The sequence below is a fragment of the Platalea leucorodia genome (assembly GCF_965183815.1).
Source record: "Platalea leucorodia genome assembly, chromosome: 9".
Taxonomy (NCBI): domain Eukaryota; kingdom Metazoa; phylum Chordata; class Aves; order Pelecaniformes; family Threskiornithidae; genus Platalea; species Platalea leucorodia.
The window spans coordinates 33,862,945-33,875,815 of record NC_138831.1 but is presented as its reverse complement, the minus strand read 5'-3'; the positions used below and the strand labels follow the sequence as shown (position 1 = coordinate 33,875,815).

The following is a 12,871-nucleotide window of genomic DNA, read 5'->3' as shown; positions in this document are numbered from 1 at the left end:
TTTGGTGAGATGGCAGTAAAAGTAAAATGGACACACCTTTTGGAATTTTTAACCATTCTAATCGGGTACAATATCTGTCTATCTACTTTACATTTAATGTCATTTTTGTTGTTAATGAAACTTGCACTTGAATGCAATACCATTTAGAAAACATTTTTTAAAAAAGGAGAGAGACTACTGAAGAACCAGTACTGCTAATGTAACTTCCAAGGCTTTTGCCACCATTTCTTAAATATTTTACTATCATTGTCTGTATTTTTACTAGCAAATTGGAAAAAAATTACAATCCCACTATTACTAAAGCTAATGCAAAGCATCTGCAAGAAAAAAGACCCTCCCTATTGAAAAAAATTAAAAATTCAACAAAGCATCCCTGCCCACAGAACAGGAAAAGTCTTGCTGGCAGACAAAACTTTTGTTTTCAATACCATCCCAATTATTGTAACTCCTTCAAACTACTGCAGAGAACACGCCTCTGTGACTCAAATACTCCATGCCAAGGTGTTTTTGGCATAGCATCTGTCCCACAAATACAAAGCATCAGCTCTTAGGTGGGAGGCACATCATCTCCCCTTTTAGTCCATTTAATGGAACCAGCATTTTACATGAGACTATACTGTGGATCAGCAACAAATCAATTAAACAGGCACAGGAATTTTGAGCAGGAATGCTTGATTCATGTAGTCCTTCCCCTTATGAGGGTGAAAAGTACCTGTAAGGATGTACAATCCGAGACGTTTACAAATGACCAGGCACAAATCCAGTATTTGGCAGGCTGTATAACATACTTCTAAAACCAAAAGCCATGGCTCTTATTCCATCTGCGTTCTTCAGTACCATCTTTCAGCTTGGATTTTGAGCAGTTATGCATGTTAAAAAGTAAAACAATATGAATCTCTACATCATGATGTCTTGCTTCCAAGAACACAGGAAAGAGTTCTTAGCTGAAAGTGCTGGCTGCTAGGCTGAGAAAAACGAGAAACGCTCAGAGTTTTACAGTTAGGTCTGAACAAGACAAGTCCTCACAATGTTTCATAGCATAAATCTAGTACAAGTGTTAACATCTTGACTCACAAGTCATCAATTTGACCCAATGGAATACAGCCATTATGAGACAACATAAACAGAGAGGGCAAGAAGCTAACTTTCAGGTAGAGAAGAATAACCAACCCGAGGAAGGCACTGAATATCAAGACACAATCTATGAAATGGACCTGGAAGTTCAATTTGAAGCCAACACAGAAAGTAACACTCTAGGCTAATGCATTTATGATGATCTCTTGCTAATCTACTGGGATTCACACTTCTGTGTAGTTTTGCACTTAGATGAAATCGTTTTAAATAATCAGGTCGCCAAGAATCCTACGTTAAGAGCTCCTCATGAACAAGCATGTGCCTAAGACAGGCCAACTGCAGCAAAAGAACAATTTTTGTTCCTGGGCTTACACGGGTATTTAATTGTACAAGAGAATTCAAAATGCCTGAAGGTTGTGAACTGATTTAGCTCTCCCAAAACAGAGGAAAGCCTTTGAAATGCTTTTCCTATCAACCATCAACTCTGTCCTGTCTAGGTTTAAAGTTAATTTCTGTGCTCCTGATACCCTGTATATTTGGGAAACGGAAATGTTCACATGTGCCACAACAGAAATTAAAAGCTGAGCATGGTTAATGTATTTTGTCATTGACAGGAACTCTCCCTGCATACTTGTGTATCTGGGAGCACGATGTTTTGTGAGGTGCTGTTGGCTGAGAGGATTCATAACTGCCAATAATTATATGAAATCTTGAATTTTATTTAGGACCAGAAGGGAATATTATTACCTTTATGCAACTAGGGACATTGTTCAATCATTCTAATATCTTGTCCAAATCTTTGCAAGAGCCTTTATTTTAATGCCTCAGCTGAACCTAACGTCTATACTTCTATCTTTTTAACATAAAGCATATGTTTATAATTCTATGTGCTGGTGAAGTTACAATTAACTGTTCTGAACTAGAAGAGTTCTGACATTTCACCCTCGCAATTTCATAGGACTTCTTATTTTTCATAGGACTCTCTCCAAATATTTAAAATCGTGGTTACAGGTACAAGGCAGAGTTATCAGCTAACTAACTAACTAGCAATTCCAGCTTCAACTGCAAAAGCAGTTCTTTTAGTTCTTCAGTTATTGCTAGCACTGATAATTCTAGGAGATCTTTTACTGTATACAAGCTATTTATGAAACGTAGGAGCTTTAGGTGACTATGCTAGAAAGGCAGTTGAAGAAATGATAAGCAGCTTCTGTCTTTCAATATTATTGATTGATTGTTAGTTTTCACCAACATAAAATGATCCTCATTTTGTGCCACTACACCAACGCACAATGATTAATTTTATATATATATATAAATTTATATATAAATGTAAATCCCCCAAACTTGACAAGCTGTTAAGACACAAAGTCTACCATCAGCTGCTTTCCCATGTAAGGAAGTCTGTTCTTACAAACCAACTGCTAATAAAGCAATCCACAAGTTCAGTTTAAATGCAATCACTTCTTCCTATTTGGCATGAAGTAGGTTAACAAATATTAACAGGCATAAGATAAGAAGAGGAACTCATGACTAGCTTTATTCCTTCTGAAAAACTTGTATGCAAAACTAGGATAAAATTAGACCATAGGTTTTAAAACAAGATTTAATTTTGGTCCATGTTCTCAAAGGAAAATAATGTAGCAAGGACATTTTGTTAACATTTGCTTCATTTTCTGCTAGAATGCAAAGTCACTCAAAGCTGAACAGACAGCTGGAAATGACAATTTTGATCTCTGTGTAACGAGACATCGGTAGCAGCTCAGCTTCCTCTTCCCTTTGCCAAGCCTTCCACAAGAGAACTAAAAAAAGAACTGTCTGAGGGAGAGGAGAATGAGAGACTATTTTGGGGGAGTTAGCTTTGTACACTCAATCACATGACAGTACTGTAAATTTCTCTCTCCCTCTCCATTAATTACATGTTTTTCTTTGAATTCCGCTTATATACACTATTCTTTGAGGAGATGCCTATCTACTGCATCTCTGTCATTTTCCACGGGGTTAGTTTCCTTTACCGCATACATTTCATGACTGGAAAGCCAATCTTCTGATTTCTGAATTCATCGTGAACTACGTGTACCTCGATTAAGCACTATATAAAGCTGGAAATAGACAGCAATTACTTTTATATAATGGTGAAATACTACATCATTTATATAAATAAATGAAATAATTCATACAAGCAAAAGGGCAGTTTTTCACTTAAATATTTTATGCAGTTTGGATTCTTTATGTTTTTATTAATTTTTATTATTTTTATCATTATATTATTATTTTGTTATTATTATTCTTGCCAGTGAATTTCATAAATCCTCCAGCTCCTGATAGTTGTCTGTACTGTGTGCATTTTAAAAATATTTCCTCTTATGCCTTCTCCCTATATTCAAGTGGTCATTGCCTGCACACCTGCTGCTTCCTGAAAACTGAGCTGTTTTCTAACTGATTTATGAGTAATCTCCCAGTTCATCCCCACCTACAGCCCTGGCACTGTAAACCAAATACTGCATGACTTGTTTTAAAGATTAAACTATTTTCTTTAATGGTTTTGTTTCTGTCTTAAGCCACATTTTAAGTAGGTTGCACATAACAACTCAAGCATTAGTGCTATTCTATGAATGGGAGATTCAAGGTGCCAGCCCAGACTATCCAGAAGGAGAAGGGAAATGCCCTCCTCATTCCTGGATTTTGGGGAAGGTGGAGATCAAACACAGCTGAAAAGAAATCAGTTCTCTATCATGCAGACCTACCTGTTTATGCTTCAGAACTTTTCCCAAAGCTTAGTGAGGCAAAGAAGTCTTTCCACTGGCTTCAAGGTGCCTTTGGGTCTGGGTGCCATTAACAAGCATACATATACAAAGATGACATTTGGAGAGTCTTGCAGCTGTTTTCATGTTTTCCTGTGACACTAATCAATACATATCCTAATTTAATCCTGCACAAAGCAGCGATAACCATGCTTACCAGCATGGGCTGCTTTTCAAACTGTTTTGCTGAGATTTTTGTTTCTTTCACCTGGGTCACATTTATTGTCAAATTGCTCTGTCAATATTAACCACTTTAGCGTGGGCTTTTATTTTAGCCTGGTTTTAAGTAAAATTTGGATTTTTTGTGTGTTTGCTTGTTTTTTCCCGTTATCCTCAAAATTAAGTGAGGGCTGAAATCCAAATCTCTGGGTAATTAATGGAAATCTTGTAGCATGTAGATGGCCCTAACTTAGCACATTTTCATCCCACCAAACTAAAAGGCAGGCAAAAAGCAATACTAAACCTTCCATTCAGCTCTCCCCACCTTCTGCTATGTTCACCTAGTTCTCATGTCTGAAACATCTCCGTTTTTTGTATTACAGGTGGGGAAAAGGGGTTGGGGTTTGGTGTATAAGTTATGATGATAACACTCACGTTATACCTCTTTCAGTTCTTTTGCACCACAATTGATTGGTTAGTTTTAAAGTGAAAAATTAAATTATCTAAAAAAGTTTGGAAATGGGCTCATTTTAGACTCACTTCCTTTCAATGCTTGAAATTTGGAAATTTATGATCTGTTCACCTTTTTGAAAATTGAGGCACTGATATCAGTAAATAAGGGAATAATGACAAATGCTTCCTAGAACAATCAGGCCTAATCTCAGAAAGAGCATTTACTGAATGTATAGCATAAAACTGAAGTTACAAAAACCATGTAAGTGGCATATGCAGCACTCAAGAGGTCAGTTAACAAAGAGCAAATGAAGCAACAGTTTCAGGTTCTCCAGCAGAATTGCAGAGGTTCATGCTGTCTTTATTTCCACAAGGGGACTGATAAACAACTGTCCCAGCCAGTGATTTCTCAAGAATTTGCAATCACGGCCAAAACACTAGGTACCTACCTTCCCTGGACTTGACTATGTGGACATTTGTGGAATGAAAAACTACTGAGGTGTTTTTTGAGCTTCTTTTGACGTTTGATGATTTATAATACACCAATTCAAAGAAATTGGAACTTATTTAATTTAAAGAAAAAACAGTAGTAAAGACCAGCAAAGGTTGAGAGATATGGATGCCAACTTTTTCATTAAAGGAACAGTTTGAACAACATATTGGAAATAGTACCTTCATCCATAATCAGCTTATTAGGAAAAGTAAGTAAACTTGAAAGAACATGTATTAGTGAACAGAAAAAAGGTCAACAGGATATCTGAAAAGCTGGTTAGCAAATATGCAAAACAAAAATAATCTTAAAACGGAGACCCAGTGAAGTTTCACAAAATGTAATACCTACTCTATATAACCTCACATACAGAGGTATGCTTTCAGTTCTTGGGAGCACACAAACAAGGTAAAAACCTCCGAAAGTGGTGAACAGTATCTCAAACAGATATGAAATGAAACAAATGAAAGACTTGGGAAGTAATCATCCAAAAATGAAAGTGAAGCTGAAAAATAACATTCCTGAGAAACAAATGGTTTAGCAAATTTGTACAATCTACTAACATATAACTGGCAGAGCTAACGATACATAGTTGAAATTTATTAATATTAATTTACAATTAATTTAAAATAGTTGTAAGCATCTTAATAAATATAGAAGTCCAGTATTAGAGTCTTATACCAGATAGCCATGAAAATGTTTTATGTTGCTTTTGTTTTCATAAATGTAACAGCACAAGGCAAGACCATGCTCTTGGCCTTTACTGCAAGTAAAAAGATTTCAGATCACTGATGGTATTCTTTTTAACTGGAATCAAGGGGGAAAATTGAAAGTATGATAAATTTTTTCACATACTTTTTATTCTTACTTTTTTAAAAATCCATTCATATATCCACATTAAATTGTGCCATAAATTATTCCTGTGCTGCAGTAAACACATCAAGAGAAAATGTTGGCTATTAAAATCAATATTGAACACAATTATTTTCAAAGAATGCAACTACTAGCACTTAAGCAGAATTATTTTCACTGATATGTATCAGTGTATGAGGAATGTATCTATGAATGAGATTAAAGGCTAAGTATATATTTTCAGCAATCAAGAGCTAAACAATTAATCACTGAAAAATAAAATGGAGGGAAAAGAAAATGAATATCAAAAGCAGAGAGACCTGAAACAGCGGTACTGGTGACCTGTACAATCAAATAGCATCAGAAGCGGGTCTCCCAGGTAGTGAAGACTGAGTAGAACAGACAACCTCATTCTGATGTAGGGTTTTGCTACAACCTTAAACATACAAGTGGACTCTAACAGTATATTCTGCTTTTCTGGAGGTTTTATTTTCAAAAATGAGGCTAATCTAATGAAAACACAGAATGCTTCCATTTAATGGAAAAACTCTTTTACAATAATACAGAATGAACTGTGTCCTTCTATGCCCCAAACTGTGTCCTTTTTAAAGTATCTGATGGTCTTTCAACCATCTAGTTTCCTATAACTAGTAAGTTCCTCATGAAAGACAGCATAATACCACCAACAACCGTAAAGTTTAAAAATACGTGGTAATATATCGTGGAAGAATAAAAAGGGGGAAAGAATTGGTAATAATCTTGTCCTGGTGCACAAGATTCAATGTGAGGTTTGAATGCAGTTTTAAAAAGTGTTTTTAAACTTAGGAAAAGACATAGAGGTTTACACTGTGCTCTTGGATACTACTAGTTCAAAACGAAGCCTTTGTCTCAAGGAATTATGTGAAAGGTTGTCAGAGTAAGATTTACAGTGATGGGAATGCTCTTGTTTTCAGGCAGGTTGACTGAATAAATCTGTTGTGGTTTTTCTGGAAGAGAGACAAACTTCAACAGTCTTCCTTCCTCCTGAATGAAAGTGCACAGAGACAAGATCTCAGGTCTGCAGGTCCATAGTAGATGCTTTTGATACAAAGTGATCTGCTTCAAGCATATCTGATTCCTGAACCACTGCACTGCGTAATGTCAGATCCAGTTTCCACAACCCCTGAGTGAAATGCTACTGAGAGACCCAAGCAACTGTCACAGTCACTCTCTCCACTCTATAATTTGCTGACATATGTGGTGCTCATATATTCTCCCCAACCCGCAATTTTATTTATTATCTGGTACAGTCAGCAAATAGTTTTTGGTGTCCTTTTATTTGCATAGGGACATACTCATCATTCTGTCGCTGACTTGTAATTATTAACATAAAAACATCAGGATTTATGATGTCTTGGAGATGCCATGAATTTGAGGACACTTATCTGTAGATGTGCAGGCTCTCAAAAGGTAATTCCTGCTGGGTGTTTACTTTAAAGTCTCTGCAAGATTAGAGATGAAGGTGTAAATAGCTATCAACCACGTGTCCTCCCTGGAGTCCTAAACAACAAGGATGAACATTGCAAAGTCTTGTAATCATAACCAAGCTGAAAGAACTGTGTTTCCCATTTTAATAATTCAGCCATAATAGTAGCGAAAATTTTGGCAGGGCTGGTAGAAAGCTGTTCTTTCAACTGAAAAGAATGATGGAAGTAGTCTGGGTGATCCAGGAGAGCATTCAGACAAAGAAGGCAAGGAGTGCTGAGTAGAGGAAGAAAAAACCCTTCGGTATAAAAAGTACAGAAAGGTACCAAGAAGAACAGGCAACCAAAAACAAGCATGAAGTGATCTATGCACAAGACACTGCCAGCAACTGACAGAGCGGACAAAGAGTACTGCAGCTTCTGATGGAAGAGAGCTTCTGATGTGGAGACAGATCATCTGGAGAATTCAGCCCAGAAATAGCTCACTCAGCTATTGCTCAGGCATGCAGGCACGCTGTGAGCACAAGAAAAAATTTATACTAGTACAGAGAAGGGTAGATGAGAGCCTGCTGAATTGAGAGAGATAAGATGCTGTTTGGTTTAACTGTACATAATCCCCATGAAAGGATTTTTCTCATGATCTCAGCTACCTTGGGTTCTCATCCTAGAAGTGGGCATGCAGTTATTGGGATGTCCAAAAGCAAGAAAACAAAAAAAAGCTGGGGGCAGAAAGGGGAGAGAAGAGTATTCACACTTTAAAGCTATAAAATCATTCTAAGCTCTCATTAAACTGAGTTACTAAGCACTCATAGCACATCAGAGAGTGGAATAAACTTTGATTACTCATATGATTGTATATCTTTAATAGATGCATATGAGTAATAAGGTAAACGATTTTGTGCTATCAAAACCTGTGCTTGAAAAAAAAATGCATAATCTATCCTTTACAATATGCCAGTTACATAACTCTACATGACTATAAATCTAACATTCTTTGCTACAGTTAATTATTATTTAATACAAACGGTGTGCATTTACAAAATACATCCAGTCATAAATATCACCACTGTTATATTGCACAGTTGGGATAAGGCCTTAGTTTTGAAATATTTATATACAGTTTAATGAAAAAAATCGCTGAATCAATCATAACACATAGCTTTATGACGTATCAAATTGTAATCTCAAGCTTCAAAAATTTTCTTTAACAGCAGAAATGAGCTGTTTATAAATCTACCACATTATCAGAATAAACGATAATGGAAGGAAGCTTCTTTACAATACTCAAGAAAACCTCAAGAAAAACTCAAACAGTAAGACAGATGACTTACTAAAGTGTAGGTCTATCTGCTGTTACATGCTTTCTGCAAGTCTGTATATGTAAGTTCCCAGAGCTGTATCACATAAATAGCAAATAGCAAGTAACCTACAACGGGCCTTTCAGACTCAATAAGTAGTACTTGAAAAGTAGGAATGAAACACAAATTGTGCATTGGACAAACACAAACTAAGCAATTTCTGATGCAATTTTATCCACCAATGAATAGCTGATTAGACAGAATAAGGCTTTTCTAAATGTAGACATAGCAATGTCATGAAAATAAAATTAATTTCTTAGGCAGAACTAAGAAAAACAAACCCATTTTTAATTTTGATGTAGCTTTAAAAGTCCGCATTCACATCCATCAGATGTGCACGACAAAGTTCTCACACCATTGAAATAATGCCTTTAAGACTTTAAGTCTGTGAAATCTGAACTCCTTAACAGTTAAGCAACTGCACAGAATTCTAGAATTGGCAACTTTGAAACATCAAATTGAGCATAGACTTGGCCACAAGCTCCCTGTGCAATACTAAAGCAAACTTGGCCAAAGATACAAACAGCAGCATATTCAATGTAACTGCAAGAAGGCAATCTTTGCACTAGGAAGATATATACCAAAATAGCCAAAACATTTCTCTATACATTCTTTTGAATGATACAGAAAATATAGAGACAGAAAGTGAGACTTGGAGCTCAACATGTTTAGCTTATCAAAATTAGATACAAAAGCAATTGGTTTACAGTATTATTTATTTTAGGATACTAACAGCTGACAAAAAGAACGAGATACAAATAAATTAGAACTGATATATGTGTGTGTGTGTATATATATATTTTAAGTCTCTTTATATCTTCATTTCAGATGAAGAATGGACACTTTCTGGAAGATATGTGTCAAGCACAAGTGGAATGTTTTAGTGAGACAAGTGGCTGTGCTCAATACAAAGTTCAACAGAAAAAAACTGCAGGGATTTTACCAGCAGGACAGGCAGAGTATAGAAACATCAACAGAGCCAATATTTAGGACAGCTTCTGGCAATTTAGAAAATCTATATGCAATGTATAGGGGTTTTTTTAGCTATTTGTACATTTGTTTTGTGTTACCTATTTGTTGCAGGGGAGAACGCCACATATTGTGCACAATACTGTCCTGATGCATCCACAGGACAATCAAAGCAAAACAATTAACATATTAAAATAATTGGATAAGGAAGCAGAAACTGGTATCCTCAATTGTCTACCGGATAGTGAAATTCAAGAAATTTCCCCCAAAAGATGAACAAAGGAAAACAGTATTAGAAACGGCTCTGAAAAAGATGAGTACACTCCATAGAAGCACAACATAAACATTCAGCCTGAGCAAGTTATAAAAATAGAATCTGTGAGCAGATCAGATAGAGAGAAGGGCTATGGGACCCTAGAAGAACTGACCAAAACTTGTGATTACATGGAAATGAGGGTCTAATACAAGCAAGCTTTTTTGGCTCAAAGTTCTCTATGACAGTCATTTTGGGGTACAAACTACAACCAAACTTCTCAAAAATATGTGTGCACACCTGTTTTCAAATTTTGAATTGAAAATATTATACAGACATCATCATTCCAAGACCAAGTGCAATACATTCGCTATAGCCTTGTGCACCATGGTGTGGGAGGTTGCTCTTCTGAATATTGTTTATCTTTAAGAAGTTACTTCATGGGTTTCAGTGCTGCTCACAGAGCCCGGAGCATCTACACACTGTGACAACTATGAAAGACGGTCATAATGGAGTAAGGGTGGCAGGCCCTTCTATGTCTTTTTTAAACAAATGAGAAAGCACTGGATCAATTACTGTCCCCCAGCACAAGATACGGCCACTGTTTAGAAGCCATTAGACCAAATGCAGCCCCAACTACATGTGCTGAAATGTTCCTGTGAGCACATCTTGTCCAGAACTAGCAACAATCCCTTTTACTTTGATAAATCCCTGTGTAGGAGGAAATAATTAGGACTAGGTGCATATGTCTATTAGCCTGTTCAGAATAATTAAATTGGTTATTGCTTATTTCTTTGTTAATATGTATGGTGTGAATTTACTCATCTACAGAAATGAGAAGTACAATACAGAAAAATACTATTCTGTATTTATTTGGAAGCATTATCCTTTATAGCAAGGAAAAAGTATAGCAAGGAAAAAGTATAGCAAGGAAAACAAGGTAAGTAACTCTTCTGAACCGCCTCTGGTATGCGCGAACACTTTTTCAAATTTTGGCAATGCTGTATCAACGCAATAACTGAAAATCTGTCCTGATATTGCTGAGAAAAGGCTTCTCATGTTTTATTTTTCAAAAAGACCAACAGACCAAGACAGACTCTAGGCTAGAATGACAGATTCATCAAATCAGTCAGACTCTTAAATACAGCGAGCCAACGATGATATTCATAGCTAGGTATTCTAAGGTTTTACTACATGTAACACAGATGACTTGGGAAATGCTGCAAAATTGCGTGCACCTCTGTGTGAATAATATATCATTCCTTACTACTGAAAAACCCAGAGTAAAAAAAGAACTTATAGCAAAATTTAAAACTTTCAGTGCACACATGATAATGAAATTGCTCTTGCAAAAAGGAGATATATACCCCAATGTACACTTTTAAGTCTGCTGTGGCTGTTCAGTAGTTACTTTGATTTAACACACAATTTCTTAAAGCATATTAAGATTAAAAAACAAACAAACAAGCAAACAAAACTTTCAGGGAACAAGTCCAGTGTGCATGTATGAAATCCACAGAGCCTTGCAATTTGCATAGGTATCACCTACTCATTTCTAATTTCCCATCTTCACAACTGTTGTTAGTCCACATCAGAAGAAATGAGCAAACACAACTATTACAAAATGCCTTCAAATATCAACGGAATCTTCCCACTTTCAAGCTTATAAACTTAAACCAACTACAATAAAACTAAAAAAAAGACCCAGTTATTTTTCTGGCATGACTGTTAATAACCTAAAAAACAGCAGTTAATAACCTAAAAACCAGCAATCTAACACTAAGAACTTTTCAAGGCTTTTGCTGAAAACACTTATCGTAGTATAATCTATGGTCAGCTTATTACAAGACTTGACTTACTAGTGAAAATACTAAGAAATGTCTGTTTCCATAGACCAGAGTTCTCTTTTTATGACTGGTTCTCGCTTTAAGCAAGCAGTGACCATAGGAAATACTTGTGTCCTGAAAGCTTACCTTCCAGTAAGTCTCTTGCCAGACCTGGTTCTGCCCCTGTGGACCGAACAAAGTCTGACAGGACTGCATCCATATCAAGAGTCATGTGATCATTCAGTGATGCTGCCAGACATGCAGCAGCAGTAGGACTCACTGATTGGCTAGAAGGCATCCATCTGCCAAGGAGAAAAAGAAACAGGATTTTAGAATCCAAAGTGATGTAAACTACATTCTTCCTCTCTTCCCCAAACAAGACTATTAAAAATGCTAAAACATTCAAGTTACAGCATATTAAAATAAACAGCATGTCATCCATCTCTGCCTTAGCCTAGAAGCTGTTGATCGCTCACACTGGAAGGTTTTCCCTTTCTTAACATTTCATATTTTTATTGATTTTTCTTATGTGCAGCTTGTAAATAATTCTACAACTTGACGACTCCAATCCAGCTAAACACAGGCACTGTTCATTCAAAGCACAATCATCAAATCCTTGTCACTGATCATACACTGAAGTTTAGCAAGTATTTAAATGTTTGGCTACCCTACAGCTCTTTTGCCTTTCTTACTAATACTAACATATACACACCAGAGCTTAGTATTTGTTCTTTTATTTGCCTTGTCAATATCACTTCTGTAATTTATAGTTTCTCCACTATACCGGGTCTGGCTGGGACGGAGTTAATTTTCTTCATTAATTTTCTAGAATTGTGGCTAAACCAGCGTTAATAACACATCAATATTTTAGTCATTGGTAAGCAGTGCTTACACAGCCTCAAGGCCTTCTCTGGTCCTACTCTGCCCCTGCAGTGAGTAGGCTGGGGGTGGACAAGAGGCTGGGAGGGGGGACAGCCAGGACCGCTGACCCCAGCTGACCAAAGCGATATTCCAGACCATATAACATCATGCCCAGCAGTAAAACTGGAGCAGAGTCTTTCCAAAGTAGCCATTCGGTCTGCTTGTGAGAGGTGGCGAGTGACTGTCTTTGCGTCACTTGCTTTTTTTCCCCTCCTTCCTTCACTTTAATGAAACTGTCTTTATCTTGCTCCA

General features: G+C 36.5%; 1 protein-coding gene across 2 annotated transcripts in view; it reads right to left on the bottom strand.

The window, feature by feature from the left end:
* Positions 1 to 11,996, bottom strand: part of OTUD7A (OTU deubiquitinase 7A) — a gene marked incomplete at both ends in the record, with an annotated part of 57,342 nt that extends 45,346 nt beyond the window's left edge. For both annotated transcript variants that reach the window (XM_082322578.1, XM_082322579.1), the window contains one exon: positions 11,846 to 11,996. In XM_082322578.1, the coding sequence (XP_082178704.1) occupies positions 11,846 to 11,996 (151 nt within the window). The remainder of the gene's footprint in view (positions 1 to 11,845) is intronic.
* Between the last annotated feature and the right edge of the window lie 875 nt (positions 11,997 to 12,871).